Source organism: Leishmania panamensis, assembly GCF_000755165.1.
Source record: "Leishmania panamensis strain MHOM/PA/94/PSC-1 chromosome 16 sequence".
Classification (NCBI taxonomy): domain Eukaryota; phylum Euglenozoa; class Kinetoplastea; order Trypanosomatida; family Trypanosomatidae; genus Leishmania; species Leishmania panamensis.
The window spans coordinates 507,731-529,859 of NC_025861.1; the positions used below are offsets into that span (position 1 = coordinate 507,731).

General features: G+C 60.8%; 3 protein-coding genes across 3 annotated transcripts; all 3 read right to left on the reverse strand.

Moving 5' to 3' along the window:
• Positions 1-1,145: 1,145 nt before the first annotated feature.
• On the reverse strand, positions 1,146-1,487 carry LPMP_161280 (cytochrome c, putative; the record flags this gene model as incomplete). Its single annotated transcript, XM_010699354.1, has 1 exon — positions 1,146-1,487. One exon carries the CDS (start codon positions 1,485-1,487, stop codon positions 1,146-1,148), a length of 342 nt encoding a protein of 113 aa, XP_010697656.1.
• A 2,493-nt stretch (positions 1,488-3,980) lies between these two features.
• Positions 3,981-7,724, reverse strand: LPMP_161290 (hypothetical protein; the record flags this gene model as incomplete). The annotated part of the gene is made up of 1 exon (XM_010699355.1): positions 3,981-7,724. The coding sequence occupies one exon, from the start codon at positions 7,722-7,724 to the stop codon at positions 3,981-3,983; it is 3,744 nt and encodes a 1,247-aa protein (XP_010697657.1).
• A 2,352-nt stretch (positions 7,725-10,076) lies between these two features.
• On the reverse strand, positions 10,077-21,212 carry LPMP_161300 (hypothetical protein; the record flags this gene model as incomplete). The annotated part of the gene is made up of 1 exon (XM_010699356.1): positions 10,077-21,212. The coding sequence occupies one exon, from the start codon at positions 21,210-21,212 to the stop codon at positions 10,077-10,079; it is 11,136 nt and encodes a 3,711-aa protein (XP_010697658.1).
• Positions 21,213-22,129: the final 917 nt, after the last annotated feature.

Consider the following 22,129-nt stretch of genomic DNA (forward strand, 5'->3'; position numbering starts at 1 on the left):
CATAAATGAGCCCCCCCTTTTACTCGCCATCGTTTCCCCTTCCTGTGATGCGGTCTCTCTCTCTCTCTGTTTGTGTGTGTGTATCTTAGCGAATGCTACGGTCACGTGCGATTTCAGGGAGGAAGAGAGAGGTGGTCATTACACAAGAACGCCGCAGAGGCCGATCCGAGACCGAGAGAACACGTATCGACGGAGGCGGGGAGGAGTGCAAGAAGATGGAAAGCGAAAGAGTAAAGCGACAACGGAGTAAAACAAAAGGGAGCTAAGGACACACTAAGGGAAAATAAAACAAAGGTGAAGAGACACAGTGAGCCTGTGCGTATTGTAGCGACTTTTGGGGCAAGGGAGGGGAGGGGATCAGACGGCCTTTGACCAACATCGTGGTGGCGTGTGTGGGTGCGTGTGTGGTGGCATGTGGGTGAGGGTACATGCTTTTTTTTTTTAATATTCTCTCTTCATCTCGACGATGTGTGCGCAGTCCTGCGTCATGCGTGTACGTGCACGGCTGTTCGTGCTGCTTTCATTGCCATTTCGGGCTTAGTTAGCATAAAGGTATTGGGCTGAAGAACTACCATGCAAACTGTGTGAGAGGAGGGAGGGCGAGAGTGGATGCGGCGAGCGGAGGGAGGAACAAGCCGAGAAGAGAGAGGCACAGAGAGAAGCACAAAGAGAAGCAAACGCCGACATGGACACGGAGGAGGAGGGGGGGAAAGTAGTGTTGTTACAGTACATGTGGCACACGCACTGTATACCTTTGTTGGAGCTCAGGCCCACCGATCCGGCCACCGCTGTCACTTCCCCCCTGTTTCCTCGACCCGGACTCTACATTCTTCCCCCATTCATGGCCTTTTGGCAGCTTATTGTCCACAATTCAACAGCGTCTTCAGCTTCCTCCGGCATCTCCGTCCTCACTCTCCGTTTCTCTCGCTCCATTCTCTCAGCTGCTCATGATCGCAGTTGCTTTCTTCCTTGGAGAAGTTCAGCCTCTTAATTGCTAGTTAATGCCTCTTTCCCCCTTTGCTTGGCGTGAAAGACACAAATCGTGCGTGTATGCGTGTCTGTCGGCGCTAAGAACAAAACCCAGCAGAGTAGGAGGGGAGGGGGGTGGGGCGCACCACGAAACCCCACGCAGCAGCCTTTCCGCCTTAATTCAGAGTCTCGAGGTACGCAATCACGTCAGCGCGCTCCTGCGGCTTCTTGATGCCAGCGAACGACATCTTCGTGCCAGGCATAAACTTCTTCGGGTTCTCCAGGTACACGTCCAGCACCTCCGGCGTCCAGATCACGCCAGAGTCAGCGTTCGCCTTACTGTACGCAAAGCCCTCGATCGTGCCGGATTTGCGGTTAACGATGCCAAACAGGTTCGGGCCCACGCCGTTAGAACCTCCCTTGGTGGCGGTGTGGCACTGGGCAGCGCGACCCTTGAACAGCTTCTCACCACGCACCGCATCACCAGGCGGAAGGGGGGCACGATCCTTCGGCGGCATGATGAATGGTGTATGGGTGTGTAGGTTGGGGTGGTGTGGAGCAAGGGTATGTGCGTGTGTGTAGCTAGCGGGAGGGAGGAAGTGTGCCTGAAAGAGACGGGGTTAAGGGCTGCGGAGGCAAGTTGAAATGAAGCGGGTGCCACGTGCGCATGCGTGTTGGCAGAGACCCCGGAGAGGGTGAGAGCGGAAAGAGAGGGAAAAAGTCAAAGATGGCTGGAGGATGGGCGTTAGAGACGCATCGACACGTCCTATACGACTAGAGCACACGTGCCGAGATGTACAAGCCACGCATTCCTGTGTGTGCTGCTTGTAAGGGAGCGTAGGGGGGGGGGGTGAAGGTAAGCGTGAGTGACAGGAAGCCGCTACGGTCAAGCGTTTATTTGTATCAGGGGTGGCGGTGAGCCTTTCTGTGGCGGCGCTAGCACTCACTTCCACTCCCCTCTACTACGCAAACGTAGACCCGCGTGAAATCGAAGAGATTCCTGCCGCGCCTGCCCATGACGGACGAGCGGCCGCGCTGATGTGCGCTTTATCCTCCTCCTCACCACATTTGCTTTTCGGCTCTCTCCAGGCGTTTCCGTCGTCGCCTGTGTGAAGTCGTCTCGCTGTATGTCTCTGACTTGACTGACGTCTGTCTCTCTCTCCCTTTCCTCCTTTCCTCTCTCTTTGCCCGTGCGTCGCTTGGTAGCGATGCTCCGAGTGCGCCGGACAGAATGTTCAAGACGCGAGGAACAGCGCGAGATAGACAGAGGAGGAGGGGGACTCAACGAGCACACGCACACCCAGATATGCACAGATACATATTGTGTCTCACTCTACCTTGGATGAGCTGGGGCCTCTCCAAACCTCGACAACAGCGACAACGACAACCCCCTCCCCCCCCCGCTCAACCAAAGATGCCCTTAACGATACATAGGAGCCGCAGCACACTCCCAGAGAGGGGTAGGGGGGGGGCTTCAGCCACAAACACTGGTAAAGCAGCACGGAGGCAGTTAAAGCCGCCTCGCTGGCGAGATGAAGGGGAGGGGGAGGGGGGAAGAGGAGCGTTGCGCTGCAAGAGGCTCAGGAGAAGCTCTGTGCGGGAGTTTGTGCGGGAAGGGGAGGAGAGAAGAGGCCGAGGGGGAGAGGGAGGAGGGCTCAAAGCACAACTTATTCGACACACACACAAACACACACCACACATGGGAGACGAGAGAGAAGAAGAGAGTAAGTCGGATGGGAAAAGTCGGATGGACGCTGTTTGTCGTCACACGATCAAGAGAAGTGTGGGAAGAGGAATGGTGAAAGGGGAGGAAAGAGCAAACGAGGGAGGGACTGAGTGAGTGTGTGTATGAGAGAGAGGCGGGTAGCGCTACGCACACATACACCCACAGCGCGGAAGGCACTTGGTCGAAGAATAAATCAGTAAAGAGCGTGGGGAGAAGTGGCGATGACGCGCGTGCAAGACGTCCCCCTCTCTCTCTATAATTCTTCTTCGCCACTTCACAGAGACACACACACATGCAGATAAACAAAGATGATGTTCCACACGCACGTAGAGAAGACCCGCACCCATGACCAGGAAGAGCGGCGGGCTGGGGAAAACGGGAGGGGGGGGAGAATGAGATGAAAAGAGGCGGAAAATGATGGGCACAGGGGGCCTGGAAAGAGAGCGAATATGCAAGCCGAGGTGATGATCCACATGCGCAGAGAGAGAGAGAGAGAAAGTGTACGGGGGAGGGGTGTGATCACCAGGAGTGACGGAGGTAGGGAGAGGTGGCACTAAGGCAACGATAGAGAGCGAGGAGATGCACCGACGCAAGTGCGCGGCCACTCGGCCGCTTGCTCCTTCTCTCACCCCTCTCTTGCTTCCTACCGTATTTTCCTCACACTCTTGGCTGGGGATTTAACACCCGCACGCGCAGCCAGGCGCGCGCATCCGCTCCGCCAATAGTCTACCCAAGATCAGTCCCAACATGCCCGTACACGCACACAGAGAGAGAGGGGGGAGAAGGGGGAGAGCCGCGCTGGTTCACAGCGCACCAGCAAAGACATGCAAAAGCCTAAACACACACACCAAATGCCAAAAGAAAAATGCACCAACGAAGGCACGGGCGGAGAGACGCATAGGGGCGGGCGGCAGGAGGCTCAACGGGCAATCCGAATTCGAACGTGTTTGGGGGGGGGATAGAGGGGGGCTCCGCTGGAGATGTGTACCTCCGGCACGTCACTGCTGCCGCGGTTACTGGTCCCCATCCCCCTTCCTCCAACCTCTTCCTAGGCTCTGCTGTCTCTGCCTCTCCGGTGTCTTCCCCGTTCTCTTCGAGTGTTCTACAGGCGGGGTGGAAGCAACCGGCTGAGCACTTCCAGCCATCCGTAGGATATTGTAGCTGCGAACACGCGTATCAGCACACAGACACCCACGCACACGTGAAAGAATATAGGTTTGTATGCGTGTGGGAATCCAGTGACGCTGCCAGTGCACCCGATTCCACGCACGAGGGCCAGGGGTACCTACTCGCATCGGTCCGGCTTGCGTGGAACGGCTTCACTGCCATCGCTGGCGACGAAGGAGACGCGGCGTCGCCGTGGCACGCGAAATTGGGCTGGGGCCGCGGAGCTGTCCAGCAGCGTGCTCCCCTCGCGTAGATTCGAGTCCTCTAGCAGGCGGCTGCGTTCCATCGCTCCGTTGACGTCCTCGTCCTTGACGTCGTCCTCGGCGCGCGTATTGGCAATGTCCAGCACCTTCAGCTCCGGAAGGTCGGTCACTCCCTTTAGCCCTGCCTTGGTCACGTGTGTGTGGTTGAGGTGCAGCTCTCGCAGACGACGGCAGGTGCGCAGACACGTCACGTCTGAAATGTGGCGGTTGTCGGTCAGCTCGAGCACCTCCAGTCCTGGTAAGGTGCCTAGGGATTGTACAGCGCTGTTGCACAGAAGGCGGCAACACTTGAGGTATAGCGTCGTGAGCGACGTGGATCGTTCGAGGAAGGCAAGATCGTGCACGGAGCTGTTTGTCAGGTCAAGTGTCGTTAGACACGGCATCGTGTTCATGCGCGCCAGGCGTGGAGACGTCACCCAGCACTCCAGTGCCGGCGCTGGACCCTTGCTGTCGCGTCGATCTTTCCACCGCCAAACGAGTTTCTTGAGTCGCCACGCCGACTTCAGCGCTGCCTCGATATCCTCCACGACGGTGTCGCTGACGTCGAGGTGTTGCAGCGCGCGTAGCTCGTCAATATGGCCAAGCTTGAAGCCGCGGACATTGCGATTTGATTTCACAAGGATGCTCTTGAGGGCCGGGGCGCCGCTGGCGAGAAATTGGAGCGACAGGATGCTCGTCTGTGAGATGTCCAACGTCTCCAACGTAGGGATCTTCTCAATGCCGCGCAGGCCGTCGACTGTGACCAGCGTCTCGACGATAACGAGCTCGCGGAGCGTGCGAAGGTCCTGCAGCAGGCGCAGGTCGTAGACATCCGTGAAGGAGAGGTCGATGGAGGTGAGGCGGTGCATCGAATGAATGTCCCCAATGCTGCTGAGAAGTCCGCTCGCCCCGTTCAACGCTGCACTGGCCTCAGTCTCGTCGTTCTCGTCGAGGATGTCTGTCAGATTCGTAATGACAAGCGTCTCAAGGGTCCCTGCGAGCTGAGCGATGCCGCCGATGCCGTCATTGTCCACACGTGTGCGGCGCAAGAGGAGGCGCTTGAGCGACTTACTGCGGCAGAGCGAGTGAAGGCTTCGGATTGTGTTGAAGGACATGTCAAGCGACTCGAGCGTCGGGATGTTCGCGAGTCCAGCAAAGCCCGCCTCAGTGTCGCGCCAAGCCACGGAGTTGTCTGGCGTTAGGCCATCCATCTGCGCACGCCGCTGCTGTATAATGTCGTGGCAGTTCTTGAGGCTGAGCCACTGCGCCCGCAGTGACTTGAGGGAGGGGCTCTTCTGTAGCACCGACAAGTTCGTAACTTTCGTGGTGCTCACATCGAGTGTGCTGAGTCGCGGCATCTCGCCGACTCCAATGAAGCCGTCGTCCGTTATCTGGCAGCTGTACGCGATGAGTGTCTGAATAGAGCGCGACTTGGCGACCTGTTTCAGCGATGTCACCTTGGTGCGCGCGATATTCAGCAGGGAAAGCATCGGCAGCTGTTCCAGCCCGGCGAGGCCTGGGCTGTCCACGCGTGTGCCGTTGAGGTAGAGGTCCTTTAGGGAGTGGCTGGCAGCAAGACCCGTTACGTCGCTGATCGGGGTCATGCTCAAGTCGAGTCGACGCAGCCACCGCAGCTTCTCCAAACCCCCAATGCCCTCGTTCGTCAAGGGTGAGAACTGTGCGTCGATTTCCTCGATTCCGCAGTGCCGGCCATTCGCCCTCGCCGTGGGCGTCACAAGTGGCGCTAACGTTGTCAAGTAGCGCATGTGCGACACACCGATCGACTTGAGCGTTGAAATGTCTGCCAGCCCGCGCAGTCCCTCGCTGGAAATAGTGCTGCCCTTCAGGTTCAGCACACGCAGTGTCAGCGACTGGGCGAGCGTTGAGCCGATCCTGTTGAACGTGGACAGGGACAGGTTTAAGTCCTCCTCCATTAAGTACGAGCTCAGTGCGGCTGTCTCCGCGTCGTCGTCCGGGATCGAGGTGCCCGCGGAGGATTGGTGCTGGTCGTTCGCGTGGCGGCCAGCGGACGTGCTTGCGTTCGGGTTACCACGCGCCGGTGAGTAGCGCCCGCTGTGGTTCAGCGCAGAGCCTGGGCACTGCGTTAAGCTACCACCACTACTGCCATTAGCCAATGGAGGAACCTTCGTTGAGGCCGCACTGGAAGGACTTTGCCCTGCGGCGGGACTGCTGTTGATAAATTTCGGTGACTTAGGAGCCGTGATCGTGGCCACCGTCTCCTTCGCTGCCGCGCTGTTAGGGCTGCACTTGCCAGGCCGCTCGTCGGTGGAGCTGAAGAGAGGCAGCTCCGTGACTGGGGAGCTGTCGTCACTTCCGTTGGAGTTGGCATGTGACAGGCGATGTGACCCCGCGTCGTGGGGTTCGTCGGAGCGGCTTGGCGACACCGGTGGGCGCCCGTTCGATGCTCCACAATTTTGCGACGCCGAGGAGGAGGGCGACGAAGTTAGGGGCGATGCTCCGGGGGTGTTGTGGGACAGCGTGGCGCTTGATTGCTCAGCTGGGGCCTCTTCGCGGATGTAATTGAGCTCGTCTATGCGATGGTTCTTGCGCAGTACGGGCTGCGTCGGCTGGCGCATCGGCTGTAAGGTTGTGGCGCGGCTGACGCCAGGCGTGGTGGTGATGATGGTCTTGTCAGCTCCCGCTTGTCCGCCGTTGCTGCTGCTCACAGAGGGGCGCTTGGCGTCGCTCGAGGGGCCCCAGCGACCATTGGATGAGCCCGTCGACAGCGATGTGCTCTCCTGTATCTCAACGGCCGAGTACACTGGACCCACCACTAGCGACGGAGATGGCATTAGCGGCATCGGCCCTATCAATGGGTTCTCCACTGTGGACTGCGAGTTCTTCTGCTCGTCCGCACTGCTGACTTGTACGTAACGGCCTGGGAGGTTGGATATAGCCGGCGACGCAGTGCGTGGGGACGGCGGTAGCCTGGGTGCTTCGATTTGCGGTTTACCAACTACTGTCTTGGCCGGACGTGGCGTGTCAACGATGGGAGGCGTGTTCACTTCATCTCGCGATGACGAGGTTGGGGATAGCCGCATATGGCTCTGCGACGCTGCCGCCTGTAAGATACGGGCGGATCCGAGCTGCTGCTGCTCCAGCTTTACAGTGCGCGGCAGCCCGCAGCGCAGACCTTGAGCAAAGAAGGGCGAAGAGGGGGTCGTGTGTAGAGTGGTGCCGTTCTCCGAAGAGTTGGCGGAGCCGCGCGGGACGCTAGCGGGGACCGACGAGGATGAATGGTTGCTGCTGGTGGTCGTCGTCGTCACTCGGTTGCTGCGAGGCGATGAGGGCTTCGGTGAAATCTGTGACACCGTCGTCACGCGCGGTGGCAGCGATGCCGCGCTCGTGAGCGTCGTTGGGACCATGCCGCCGCTGCTGCTGCTGGCACTTCTACTGTTATCTCTGCTAGGTGGGGTGTGCAGAGGGTTGTGCTTCGGCGGTGACGCGGAGACTACCGACAAGGGTGAGTGGGCAACGGGTAGTGCGACCATGAGTGAATCCCACGAATTTGAGCGGCTATTATGGCGGTTCTTACGGGCCTCCTCCTTTTCGTTCTCCTCTAGCACCCGCGCGTTGAACTTCTTCAAGGCATCCTGCATGGTCTTCAGGTTTCGCACAGACGCCGGCGCCTCCTCTACCACGTTGGATGGCGTTGGTGGCGTGCGTGTGAGGAGCGGCTGTGCAGCGGTCGGGCACGGGGCGAGTACATTGGGCGGTATCGGCGGCACTGTGGGGGTCAACGTTGCCGGCGACGTGAACGGGCTGCTCCGCAGTGGTATCCGTGCGCTCCGTGAGATGGTGGGGTTCGTGCGCGTCGTCTCAGAGCTCTTGGTAGCTGCAAGCGGTCTGGCCACCTGGGGCAGCCGCTTTGCGGCAGCTGTGTTATTGCCTGCGGAGGTGAGACTTATGCGATCAGGCTTGCAGTATCGAGTCTCGCTCGACGCGTGCGCCGTGACATGCACCACATCTATGGAGCTACTCGCTGTTGGCGGTGGCGTGTGCAGCACTATGCCTTGTAGGTGCACCGCGGCTGGAGCGGTGTTTCGGCGGCGCTCGGTGTTGTTTAGATTGCCAGGGGCATCCAAAATGTTGTCGTCTGGGGCGTTCCCCCGGTTCAGAGCGGGTGCCAGCGTTGATGGCGCGGCCCGGTTCCTCAGCTGTGGTGACTGCATTCCAGCTCAGTGGAGAGGACGCTGGAGGGGAAGCGAGCGGCTTGAAGCGAAGGGTGGGAAAGGGGGACCGATGAAGGAGACCGCAGTAGAGAAAGCAGAACGCCCGAGAACGAGCGGAATGGGGGGGGGGAGGGGGAGGAGGACACGCGAGGGCCCAAACACACAGAAGGGCACAGCACGCACGCGAGCGATGTCGTTGGACGGAGAAGGATGGGGAGTGGAGGGGGAAGAGGGTGGAGGGGGATCGGTTCTACGAAGATGTGGAAGGGGAGGGGAGAGAGAGACAAGCGAGAGACGGTAAGTCAGCTCTGAACAGGTTCTGTCGAAACTGCAGCCCCAACCTCCACCACCAGCAGCAGCAGCAGCTAAACAGACGCGCCGAGAGAGGCTAAAACACGCGGGGGATGCAAAGAAGAAAAAAAGCGCACCAACAAGTCAACGAGAGAGAGAGAGAGGGAGGGGGAGGAGGGGGAGGGGCTGTGTGTGTGTGTGTGTGTGCCAAACGGGTGTTACCGGGAGATGCTGCCGACGTCACATATGTCTCCCCTTCCTGCACACCGGCCCAGAGGCAGCCAAGAAGAATGGAGATAAGGCGGAGGAGAGAAAAGATTTTCAAAGAGGGGGAGGGGGGAGAGAGAGGAAAATGACAGGCAAGGGAGAAGGAAGTTGATGATGGCAAGCGACCATCACAGCGGCAACCGCGGTGATGACCACCACAGCAGCCGCAAAAAGCAAAGCACCCACGTTGCCCGCTCGTTCTCGCGCACGCTCCCTGTGCTACGGCAATGCGTAAGAAAAATGTAACGAGGGAGAGAGAGTAGTGCCTACCTCTGCCTCTGCCTGTGTGAGTGTGTGTGATCAGGAAGGAGCAACGAGTCCGCGCTCCTCCGTCCCTGCCCTTTCTAGTCCTCTGGTCTTGTCAATCCTCGTCGGCGAAGGGAGGAGTCTCGGTTATCCTCACTTCTCTTTCTATCGGTTGTACTTTGTCCACAGGCGCACCTCTCCAAGCGTACGATCAATGGCGGAAGGAGAGGGAGAGGAGGGGAAGGGGCGGGTATCTGTGCTGAGTTGAAGCTGGTCACGGATGGTCTTCAAAGGACTGAAACCTGAAGCGCTGTTGGTGACGTCTGTACGGGCGAAAGGTGTCCGTGTGTGTTGTTATATGCCAGCGTGCGCGTGTACATCGCGGGCAATTGAGGTTACGGATGTGAAAGAGGCAAAGGTGAAACACAAGAAGAGAGGAGAGGAAAGATGAGAGCGGAGAGGGGGAAGCAGTAGCGTGAACCGAAGTGCGTTGTGTGAGTGGGATCGCAAGACAATAGAATGGCTGTGTGCGTGCTGAGGGTAGGGAGAGGGGTCTATAAGCGTACTCTTTCACTGTGCGCCCAGACGTGCGGTGCTTCAGCAAGGCTGTACGTGTCACTTAGTTCTCTGTGGCCCCTCTTTTCCTCATCCTGTCGCCATATATTTTTCCCCTTCTCTTCAGGTTCAACTTGCCTGTCTTCAGCTCAGCCCTCCGCTCTCCGCTCAATACGCCTACTGCCCTAGCCTTCACAGAGAGCGGTATAGAGCTGGAAAGGACAGAGAAGGAAATGGGGAGCCTGCAGTGAGGTATGATGAATGGAGAAGCGCCACCCCCTACCAATAAGCGGACACCTTCCACCTCGGCAGCATCGTGCGTATATACAGCGGCGCTTTTCTCTCCGCTTGTTTTTCATTAGTTTAGACTGAAGCACCGCAGCGCTTCGCCTGCAAAAGTGGCACCAGAGGGCGTGCCAGTCAGTACACCGATAGAGATGCGTAGCCGCCAGAGACCTGATCGGATGCGGCGCTGGTGCTGAAGCGGGGCTTCTCTTGGCGCTTCCCCCGCCGCCTGTGATACTCTTGCTTACGCTGCTTCATCTCCACGTGGCGGCGGGTGAAACGCAGCGCTCGTACGATACGCCGCACACTCTGCAGTGGCAGCTGAGCCGTAGTCAGTCCCACCGTCGTCGCCGCGTCACGCTCCAGCTCCACGCGTTGATGCACGGTAGCCTTCTCCTCCTTGCTGAGCTGTCCAATCTTTCCAGTGCTCTGCCCTGCTTGCCCGTGACGTCCTTTGCGGAGGTCGTGCGAAGCAGTGCTCGCCGTTGCTGAGATGGCGGCCTCCACTACAGAGGGCTGAAGCGCTGGGACTGGCAGTTTTAACACTGGCTGCGTCTCCTGCGACTTCGGCGAGCCATTGCGCGGCGACATCTCCAGCGCCGCCCCTGTGCTGTCGTAGCCGATGGCCTGTGCGCACAGCACCGCACGAGAGAGCAACACGCGTGTCGTACCGGCCAGCACTCCGTCAAACAGACGGGGCTGCTCTGATGAGGGGGCGGCGCCGTTCACGGACGGTCTACGCACCCAAAATGACGATGTGTGTCCGCCCCGCTTACCACCGTCGCGGTCCCTCGCGACAGAGGAGGACGCCTGAGACGTTGTCGTCCCTCGCTGCAAGGCAGGGTCGACCATCTGCAGTATTGACGCCACATCCGCCAGTACGCGAGGCCCCTGCTGGTGTAGCAGCCGCCGCAGCGAGGCGTGCACAATCTTGCGCAGTGCGTAGCGCAAATGCAGCACCCCCACAGCGAAGTCGAACGGGTCCTCCAGGTGAAGAGACGCGTCCAGCTTTCCAGTCACAGCAGCCGACGAGTCGGTGCGCTGCCGCTTCTTGCCACCGCTGCCTTCGCCCTCTTCTTCAGTGTCGACATGCCCTTGCTGGATGGCCGCCTGCACTTGTGACCGGTGCACGGCGACCCGTTCACGCCGCGCTTCGTCGGCGGCCTTGAGCATCTGAATAGCACGCCGCCACTCTGACGAGTCCAGCGGACGCATCCAATCCATGTGCATGGCCACCTCCACCACTGTGGGGAGAGAGATGGTGAGCGCGGCCAGGGCCTTGCGGTGCGTCATGACTGTCGCGTCACTCCATTTCTCCAGGTTGAAGGCGTTCATCACTGCGGCCGAGTCGCGCGGGACATCTGCGTTGCTGCTGCCCCGCTTCACCGCCGGTTGCGCGGGTGTGTAGAGGGGGTTTGTGGTGTCGATAGCGGAGTCGACCGTCGTACCCACCTGCACCAGAGTCAACTTGCCCTGGCGGTTCTCTGTGGGCGGTTGTCCGAACACGTCCGGCCGCATCCGCATGACCGAGTGCAGGAGATGGGCGAGCGTCTTCTTAGTCACCAGCACGTCTCGTCGCGCAATGGCGGCAAGGAAGGATATTACAGCTTCGTTGGAGATGGACCCGGCGGCACCTTGCTCGGCTGAGGCGATTGTAGGCGGCGCCAAGGCTTGGCGGAACTCCTTGCGCGACGTCAGTTCACTGGCGAGGCGCTCACAGTACATGTGAACGGCGCTGTTACGCAGCGTGCAGGCCGTCAGCAGTTCTGTGGTTGCCTCCAGAAGCGGCGCCAATGGGACACCATGGCGAGAGAGGTAGAATTCGAGAGCGGAGGCTACAGGCAGGAGAGTTGAGGAGGTCACGTTGGTCTCCAGCGATCTACAGATCGTGCTGCGCACAAACTGTGGGCTTAATATCGCTAACATTGTCGGACTGCCCACAAACAGCTCGGGTCGGGCGACGAGGTTGAAGGTGTTTGACACGGCAAGCTCAGTTGTGGCCGACAGCGACGCCCCCACCGATGTAGGGGTGGGGAGCAGCGCAGCGTCAAGTCCCATCGGCGAGGGCCCAGGGGAGGTGGCGCTAAGGTGTGTTGCAATGACGTTGATTGCCGGTGCAAATAAGCCGCTGTTGGTGTGGTCTGTGTGCGTGGAAGAGTGGCCACTGTGCACACTCGATCCCGCTATGGTTGCGGCACTTGGCGTGCGATGCGCCGGCAGCCGCAAGGTCAGTGGTTCACACGAGAAGCCGCTCGTGAGAAGTGTTTTCACGGCATGGTGTGGTAGCATCGCTGGCACTCGATACCCCAAGCCTGTCACCATGTCCAGCGTGTCCTGCACAACCCCGACCACCATGGTGCGCAGGTGATCAGCATAGGAGACGATAGCGGCTGCAGAAGCCGCTGTGGGCTGCGTGGTGCACGGTGACGAAGGCACTGGGGATCCGATCGAAGCAGCCGAGTCGGGGACTTGAAGCCGTGCCACTACCACGTCGGTGGCCGTGTGAGTCAGCGAGTCCGCGTGTCGCACGACACACCACAGCACATTCAGGAGTTGGAGCATAGCGCTCTCAAAGAGGTTTCGGTTCACATTATGTGGCTGTGTCTGACGTTCCAATGCCATAAGTGTGAGCTCACGCGTCAAGGCCTCCTTCGAAACCACTGAGGCGGCGGCGGCGCTTCGGCTGCCAGGTGAGCGATGCTGCAGCACCTGTGCCTGCACTCGTCGGCGCACCACCTCGATGGAGGCCTTAGGCAGGTCGCCGAACATGCCCAGACGTGAGAGGAGGAGCATTGTCATCGCCAGCAAGTGAAGGTAGAGGGCTGCCGCCTGCAAGTACCGGAGCATTGTCACCTCCTCTGCGCCTTCGACCCTCTTCGTACTCACCGGCGTCGATACATCTTTGCTAGAGGCCGCTGTGCGCAGCACTGCTGTCCACGCTTTGATGTAGCGCCGCTGCTCCCCGGTGAAGAACTGCCCGGCCACGGCTTGGGCGTGGTTGAGGCTCACCGGCAGCCGCCACTGGCGGCACACTCGGTCCCATTCTCGCTGCCGCACACCATTGTCCGTCGGGTAGACGGCCATGCTTTTCTCCATGATGGCCAACACAACCCATGCGCTGTCATCCAGCCGCGGTCGCAACAGCCAATATGCGCGTGCTGTGTATGTCAGAAACACCTCAGCAAACGCCGTAAAGGAGTCTGGCGCCACTTCGGAGTCCTGTCTGCTCTCCCCATCCACGTTGCTGCCGTCGTTGCCGCCATTGGCTAGCCACGAGGCTGTCATCTCGATTTGATGGAGTGTCGTACCTCCGCCGTGAGCATCAAAGGTATGCGCCGACCCAGTTGGAAAACCAGGTACGGCGTGTTTAACAGGGCGCCGACTAAGCACCTTGATTATGGTGAGCACCACCGGGATAGGGATCGGGTCTGGCATGGCTGCGAGTGACGCCATGCCAGTTGCCTGCAGGTCAAACTCCAAGGAGCTCGCACGGTCGCCGTTACGCTGCTGCTGCTGAGAGCGGCGATCCCTGTCTGCGTTCCGCGGGCTCTTCCCGGCTCCACCAGCGTTGGGCAACAAGCGCGACACATCATCGTGGCGAGGAAGGTCAAATTCCTCAGCGCACCAGTGGTGCCGCATACTGCGCTCTGCTGCTGCCAACACACTCAGCTCGTCATTCGCCTGTGCAGATCCCGCCTTCGGCGCGCGGCCGGTGGCAGCAAACATGTCGACCACAGAGGCACCCCACGGTAACGAGCCGTACGAGGTGCTGCTACTGTTGCTATGACCCACTCCATTAACACTGTCACGAGAGTGTGTTTCGGTTACCGACCGCAAGTCCCGCAGTGCTACTGCACGCAGTTCACGCACCTTCGCCAACTCGAGCTCCTGAAGCTGCAGAAAGGTCGGTTCACTTGGGGTGAGTAGCTCAGCTCTCCACTTGGTGGTCATCAGCGCCCACACCCTGTCCTCCGCGGCGGCGGAGACGGTGCCGTGCAGCAGGCTCATGCAGGCAAACACTACCTCGGCCTGTGGCCGTGCGACGATGTCACGCAGGGGCACGAGCGAGAGAAGCTCCGTCACGTGGTGCTGAAACTCTTTCACGAGGCGCAGGAAACCGACGGCTGCCGCAGGATCGTCCTTGACGTCGTCTACTTCGCCAGCTGTAGCTGGCCCAAAGCGTTCCACACCAGGAAGGGAGTTGATGTCCAGCGAAGAGCGCCCGCCAGCGGCGCGCACTGTGGCCGCGGCGTGTGCAATGACAGCGTCAACGATGGCTGTCGCCGGTACTGCGCCGCTCTCCATCACCTCGGTAACGCTGAAGGTGGGGTGCTCTGATGCCATATCTTGGTCCGGATACTGCAGTAGTGGCGATGTGAGACCACCGCTCGAGGCAGGAGAGGCGGCCCTGCTAGTGTTGACGACACCGGCATAGTGCCACTCCTCCTCGTTGGCGCTCGTGTTTAGACACCGCCTTCGCTCCTCCTCAATACCGGCGGCGTCCTCGACGACATGTCGCACGGCAGCGGCCACATCGCACACGACTAGCCCCGCTTCCGCCACGGCGCTCCCACCGGCGTTCGACAGCGCCAACGCTGACTTGGCGGCACCGTCACCCGTCTCGTCCCCTTTTAGGTTCCCTCCTTGGACAGAGCTAGGTGACAGCGGTGCGCACGCGGATGCAAGCCCGCGCAGCACGGCGCCGTACTCGCTCCGCGAGATGACTGTTGCCGCAGCGTTCAACTCGGTTGGTGTTGCATTGCTCGTCACCGCGGAAGGGTCCAGCAATGACTGACTGAGCTCCGCGGCGAGCCGTGCCCAGACGTAGTGCAGGAGGCTGCGACCGGGCTCGTACGCGGCGGCGGACTTCACCAACACTTGCAGCGCAACTAGGATGGCTGACAGGTCATCCCGCTCACGCTGGCGCATTGCCAAGCGTATCGCCGTCCGTTGAGAGCTTTGGGGGTCCCTCATGAGGAGCTGTGCGCCGCGCACTAGCGCTGTGGAGAGCGGGCGGCGCACGAGAGATGCGCCTGCTTCACTGATGGCAGCGCCATCTCGTGCTTCATTAGAGTCAGCTTCGTCGTTGGTGGCCGCTGGGACCTCCCTGATCGAGATCGCGTCGTCTACCAGCCGGCGTGTGAGCGAGAAGACACGCCCGATGGCGTCTGTGCACCGCGGTGTGAAGAGGCGCTCCTGCGGGTCGCGCGGCACCACGGCGCTGATTGTGGAGATGATACACAGAGAGGCCCATAGCAGCTCTGATTCCTCCCGCTGACAGCATGCGCGGCGGACCTCTGGAGTGAGGCTGAGAAGTGAGTGGATAGTCGCCGACACGGTGTGACACAGCTCTGAAACGGTAGCCTCAACGAGAAGGCGGATGTCTTCTTCACCGTCGCCCTGCAGGCGGCGGAGGTAGAGCAACGCAGACTCCATGCTGGCGTCGATGAGGCACACGAGGCAGCTCAGGAAGAACCGATATTCACGGTTGAGGTCGGTGCGCAAGTACGGGGTCAGGGTTGCTGCCACCGCCGTCGACGCTTCGCCTGCTGCCGCGCGGAGGCGCTGCTGGGCAGCGTATGCGGCCCATACTTTCACGTAGTAGATTCCCACGTCTTGCTGCCGCGGTGGGGCGGGTAATCCAAGAACGTCGGCAGCCAGCCAGGTGCGGTCAATGGTACCATCGGCGTTCATTCGAAAGTGCAACGCGCCACCTGCGCTGTCAGCCTCCTCCATCTCCTCTCTCCTCTCTGCTCCCTCAGAGGCCTCCGCGGTGTCGCTGTCAGCCAACGCCGATGCGTCACCGCTACGTGCGTCGCTTTCCTGCGTGCCCAGCCCCTGGTACTGCTGTGCCTCCTCCTGCACGTATGCGGTGGCCTGCTTCAGCCCAAAGGTGATCACGCGGTACTGATCGCGTGTCGGGTTGCTTACCAGGCCGCGAATAACAGAGCGGCGATGGTATCCAAGGAGGGACTCTGTGGTGCCTGCCACGATGTCGGAGAGGCCGATCAGTGCCCTCAGTATGTTCACCGGGGGCTTGCCGACGCCGCGGGGGGGCGCCGGAACGGCGCGCAGCTGCGAGAGAATCGCTGTGGTAGCCACCGCTTGCACGGCTTCAGGGATGTGACGGTGTCGCTTCAGCTCTATCTTCACGACCGTCTCTGCAATGTTGCATGCCCACGTCACCATCGCCCACACACTTCGGCTACTGAGGTAGCCAACGAAGTCTAGCAGCACCAGTGGCGCGGTCTCGCTCACGGTAACCGCGGAGGCTGTGAAGCTAGATGAGGGGGACGACGGCGACGGTCTCGGAACGGCCTGCACGGCGGGCGGCACCGACACATCCTTTTTACGCCAAGGCAGCATGAAGGACTCCACCTCATCGTCGCTAAGGCGGGAGAGGCGCTCCTGCACGCGCAGGTGCTGCTCCATGAACCGCACGAGAAAGCCCAGCTGTCGAGTGTTGTTGGGTTTCGCCGCCATAAACGGTGCCTCCTCAGCACTGGCGCGGAGGGCGGGGCTGGTTATCTTGCTGAACGCCTGCACCTCCTCGTAGGTGGCCTGCAGATGCGCCAGTAGCTCGCTCGTATCGAATGCTGGGTCATCGGCACTGTATTCATGACTTACTAGCCGCCTGGTGTCCCAGACGCGCCGACCAAACCGCACCTGCTGATCCCATGCTGCGATGTACGCCGCAAGCGCCGATGTCGTGCCATCGGCGACCTCAATCGTGCGAAACTGCATGCCGCGCTGCGCCTTCAACAGAATCTCACTGCGGTCGAGCAGCGCGAGAAACAACGGCTCGCGACCACCGGTGAAGGCTTCTACCCACTTCCTTGCGGCCGCAGCGGTTGTCGCCGCGGAGTCAGCTCCGTGCTGCTGCTGCAGCGGCGCTGCGATGTCGTCAAGGCTCGGCAAAACTGGCGGAGGCAGCCCGTAGTCAGGGGCCCGCTTTCTACCGCCCCTTCCTGCCGTCCGAATGCAGTAGAGGCTCACCTGGAGCAGCACCTGATTCCACCGCGTCCGCACAACCTCCACTACGGGCATCTTCGGGTTCGCGGCGTAGCGAGAGAGCTGAGAGAGCAATCCTAGCGTCGCCTCGCACACGTCGGCGTGCGTGGCAGCGTTGTGCGTGGACTGGGACCGCTGCAGGCCTGCCACCACCACAGGCAGCACTGAAGGTAGGAGGTGCGTGTCTGCCCATTCCGTCAGTGGCGCGAGGTCAGCTTTCAGGCGCACGTGAATTTCAAATAGCTCTCCGACGAATGCGGGATAGCAGCAGAGCAGCCGCAATGCACCATCGTCACGCAGGAGGTCGAGGATACCCTGGTAGAGTTGCTTGACCCCCTCCTGCCTCACCTCGGCCAGGCCTGCCACTTGGTGCAAGCGGAACCCCTTCTGTGTGGCGTCCCTGCACTGGCGCCACTGCCCCGCGAGAACCGAGAGACTGCGCAGTAGGCCGACCGCGGTCACCTGCTGCGCAAAAAGCGGGAGCGCCGCGGAGGTGGGCGACGTCTGCAAGACACGGAGGCTCTCCAGTGCGTTGGCCAGGACTACGTCAGCATGCTGCCGGCACGATATGTGCAGCAGCGACAGATCCCTAGCGATGGCTTTCGTCCACTGCACCGCGAAGTTATCCATGGAAGCCGAGACGAACCGCGGACGCAGCAGCTGCGGCGCTGCGGCACCTGGCTGCAACTCAATCCGTGGGTAACAGAGCTGCTGCTGCACCTGCCATGCGGCCTGCGCGCTCTCCCATGGTAGTGAGTTCCCTGCCAGAAGAATTGCGGCCCCAATAGTGAGAACGTGTATGAAGGCTTGGCGCTGGAACACGTGGTCGAGAGGCGCTTGCTTGCCAGCGGTGAATTCCCGCCGTATCCGAGGCGAGCTAGGCGTGCTGTCGCTCACACGTTCGATTCGCAGGAGGACCTGGGCAACGGCGGCGAGAAGGTGATGGAGCGACTCGAAGAGTGAGAGGCCGAGCTGATCTTGCGCGCTTTGAAGTGCGCACAGCACCCGCCGCAGTGTCTCCTCTTGAATCTGTACTGGCGCTGAGGCCGGGGAAGACGGGGTTGCCGCAGCGCGGTAGTGGCTGGAGTGGTTGTCGACGCCAGATATCGCCACTGCAGCAGCGCTAACCAGAGACACCACGGCAACCGGCAGAGAGTTGCGCAGCAAAGTTGCGCGGTTGGCCTTCTCGTGATTGGCAGCTTCGCTCGCCGCCCCCGCCGCTGGAGGGAGGGCGTACAGGAGGCGCCACAGTTTGCTCTGGGCGTGAACGGTGGCCGCCCAGGCCTCTTCAAAGCAGGTCTGACGTCGCACTGCATCCAGGCGGAAGAGTGTGCCGAGGATGATTGGCGACTCACTCGACAGCACCAGCGCCTGGAAGATGGGGCTCGTGTTGCGATCTGCCCCAGCAGACGCCGAGGCGGCGCGGCCATGGCGAAGGTGAGCTGCACCCCCTACATCACCACCTGCGCCACGGCGAGTGCTACCAAAAGCTCCTGGGATGAAGGAAGCAGATTTCACCGCGAAACCAGCACCAGTGCGGCTGCGCGACTCGAAGCGCGACCGGGTCGAGCTGCCCATCCCGTTGTTGCACCCCCTCGTCAACGCGTCCTGATTCTCTCGAACGAGGACGCCATCAGCTTCGTGCGGCGACTTGTAGAAGAGGGAGCGCTTGCCTCGCTGTCGGCGCAACGGTGGCGGGGCATCGGCAGCGATCTCGTCGGCGTCGTCCAGAGCGTCACGTCCTTCCCTATTCCCTGCTGCTCCTGCTGTTGCGGTCACACAGCCGCTGGCTTCGCGGGCCTTCCCCGCTTTGTCACTGCGGCTGGCGCCGTTATTGTCGCCAAGGGGCGATGCGTCGCCTCGTGCGGATGCCGACCTCGTCGTGAGCGGTGGTGGCACGCCACGACTTTGTTCATAGTCGCGCCGGTCAAAACGTAACGCGTCGTGCAGTAGCGCTGCTGCGCGATGCACCAACACCTTCATGGGCTCCGCGGTGCGCAGAGCATCCGTGATGCCGCCACCACCACCGCTGCTGCTGCTGCTGACAAGTATGAGGCGCAGCTCCAGTGCGTCGGTGGCAGTGCTGATCCACAGTGGCAGCATTCGTAGCCACCACACAGCTGCTGCGGCACCCTCGCTGCGCACCTGCTCTTGCTGCCACCCCCAGTGCTGGACCAAGACATCCCAGACTCGCAAAGGCGATGCCGCCACGGCGCAGCGATTTGCCAGCTTCCGCACCGCATCACTCTCACTGCCATCTCCATTTTCTACCTCTGTGCCGTCCTCTGTCTCTGCCGCAATCACCTCGTCATCAGCCAGCACAAGCTCCAGTGGGGTGGCCAAGTCTACCTCCCCCACGGTGTAGCGTCGCTTGGATGATATGGTGCTCGATGTCGCGGCGACTACGACAGCTCGATGATACGACGGCAACAGAAGCGCATAGGTGGGCAGGAGAGTGTGGTAAACTAGAAGGACATCCAGGAGAGCCTCTTGCTGTGCTGCAACGGCGAGCGAGAGCGTCTCTGTCCCGCTACTGTATAGCTGCGTAGTGTGCAGCAGGGGCACCTCCAGACGCTGCGCCATCGCAAAGTCGACGAGAGCAGCAAGGCCGCGAAGGTGGTGAGCCTCCACGACGACAGGTGGCGTCCTCGCTTTGCCACCGTCAGCAGCGCTGATGTCATCGACCGCGGTGGCCTTTGCATGGTGAAAGCAGTAGGACTGGGTGTGCAGGTGCTCTAACAGGGCCACTGCAAACCACCACCTGACATCGTCTAGCGTTACGGTTGAGGTAGCGACGGTACCGCGGAGCGCCTCCCAACGGAGCGCGCGTCGCGCCACACACACGGCAGCCGCTGGTACAGCTGTGTCGCCGCACAAGTGAATGATCCACGCGTGGACCAGGTGCAGCTCTTGTCCCACGCGCTCGAGGGTGTTTTGCAAGGTGTCCTCGACGTTCGTGTCTTTTGGTGCTCGAGACAACTTGCGCTTTCGAGGGGGGGCGCCGGTGGCTCTGCCGCCCCTTGTCGCGGCGACGGCGGCGTCTCTACGGCACTGCCGTTGCATGATGCGGAGGACGTGGCTGTTGGCGGCACGACACTCTTTATCGACTACGCGCAGCACGGCAGCAGCCTGGTCGCGCACACTGCTGAGCAGATCGCGCGGCTGCGTCACGTTTGCATGTCCGTCATAGAGCTCCCTCAGGAGGCGCTCACACAGATCCAGAAAGGAGGTCTCCAGCCACCGCAGCGGTGCCGTCTCCTCGGCGGCTATGGCCCGCTGTGCAACTGAGCCCACTGCTACTGGCGCGGCGACGATCGCCAATGGTGAGCAGAGAAAGGACGAGGACAGCGCTGCCCCCGCAATTGGGATCGAAGACGGGCTGGCAAACACAGGCAGGGCCGGTGCGGTGGTGGCGCTGACGCGCGTGCGCCACTGCTGAGGCGTTGAGTGAAGCGTCAAAGCAAAGGTGTTGGCGAATATGCGAAGCGCCTCGGCTGCCGACAACTGCGGCGCCGCCGATGGGGAGGAGGTGGCACCGCAGCTGTCGGCACACTGGGGAGGTGAGGGTAGCGTGACCCTCAATCTTGCCAGTGGGATAACAGGGTCGCTTTCAACGACCCCGCTGGGTGCAACCTGGGCAGCATTCTTGTTGGCTATGTCAAGCGATTCGAAAGAAAGACGCGGTGCGTGGGCCCGGCAATCCTCCCCGGCAGTGCTTTGCAGGGCACTGTGAGCGCCAACAAGAAGGCCATGACGCAGCTTTGCGAGACGTAGACGCTCCTGTTTCCATTCAGCGTCACGGCCGGTGCCGAACATCGGACGTGAGGGGAATGTGTCACCACTACTGCCACCGGTGATTGCTACACTGGCTGCCTCGCCTTCTGTCACCTTGAGTGGTGAAGCATCCCCTACGTGCTGGTGCTGCGCTTTTTCAGCTGCGGACTTTCGCGGCTCTGGATCTATTGTGGGGACTTGGATGGTATGAGGGCTTGCCGTCGTTGCCTGCTCCGGCACCGGCGTATCCGACGCTCCCTTCTTAGTGTAGTTCTTCCGTACAGAGGAGCGAGGCCGGCGCGGTGCAAAGTTGGGCCTGCTCTGCTCCGTCCTCGGCCGTCGCTGTTCGTGGAGTGCAGCAGCCGCTGACAGGGCGGAGCTGGCAGTGGTGGATGCAAGGGCAAAGGAGGAGGGGGTAGTTGGCGCCCGCGCAGCCGCAACGGCTGCGTCTGTGAGCGCACAGACGAGCACACGGTGAGGCCGCATGAGTGCACAACTGTACAGAGAGAGAGAAGCGCACTGATGCTCGAGAAGGCGAAGGGCGACTCTACGTTTTATTCGTCACGCACCGCACGCAAATGCTCCCCCTCCCCCCATGAGCTGAGAGTCAGCCTTAGAGACCCTTTCCGTTCTGCGCCACCAGCACGTACACACAGAAAGAGAGAGAGGAATGCAGACACACACACACACACACACACACTTGAACACGCAAAGCGGAGAAAATAGGTGCGTTAAATTATGTGAAGAGAATCAAGAGCGAGAGAGGGAGAGGGGGCTGAGATGTACTTATTCGGTGGACTCCACGCACGACGTAATCGCCCGGCACTCGACCAGACGCGCACCAAACTCGAGGATGAAGGGACGAGGGGGTATGCCGTGTGCGTGTCAGCTCCGTGATAGGTGTTCTCCCACCGTGTGCATTGCGACGTGAGTGAAAGCAAAAGAACGCCCGACACGAGCGCCAGGAGAGGTGGTGCGAGGGGAAGGAAGAAGGTGAGCGGAGGTCGGTAGATTGGGGCGGGGGGGGGGTGGCGCAGGTATCACGAGGGCAGACTTGTGTACGAGTCCAGGGGGCACTACCGTGCAGACGGATTTAGAGAGCTGAGTGGGGTCGCTGAGAGGAGCAGAGCGGCAGCAGGCGAAATGAATGCCAAACATGTCAGAGTGCGTCTGATGTGCCACGCCATCTCGCTGTGCCATGCTTTCCTCACCTCTGTTTCTCTCGCACATGCGTAAGAGGAACGGTGATGGTGGGGGAAGAGCGCGTGGAGGGCACCGTCCACTTCCTCTAACGACCTCGATGCGGTGCGGTTTGTAGAAGACTGGGGAAGAAGGGCCATCGAGAGGATAGAGGCGCGAGAGAGACCATCTTTATGGGCGATAATGGAGCGTCCGCTGCGGGA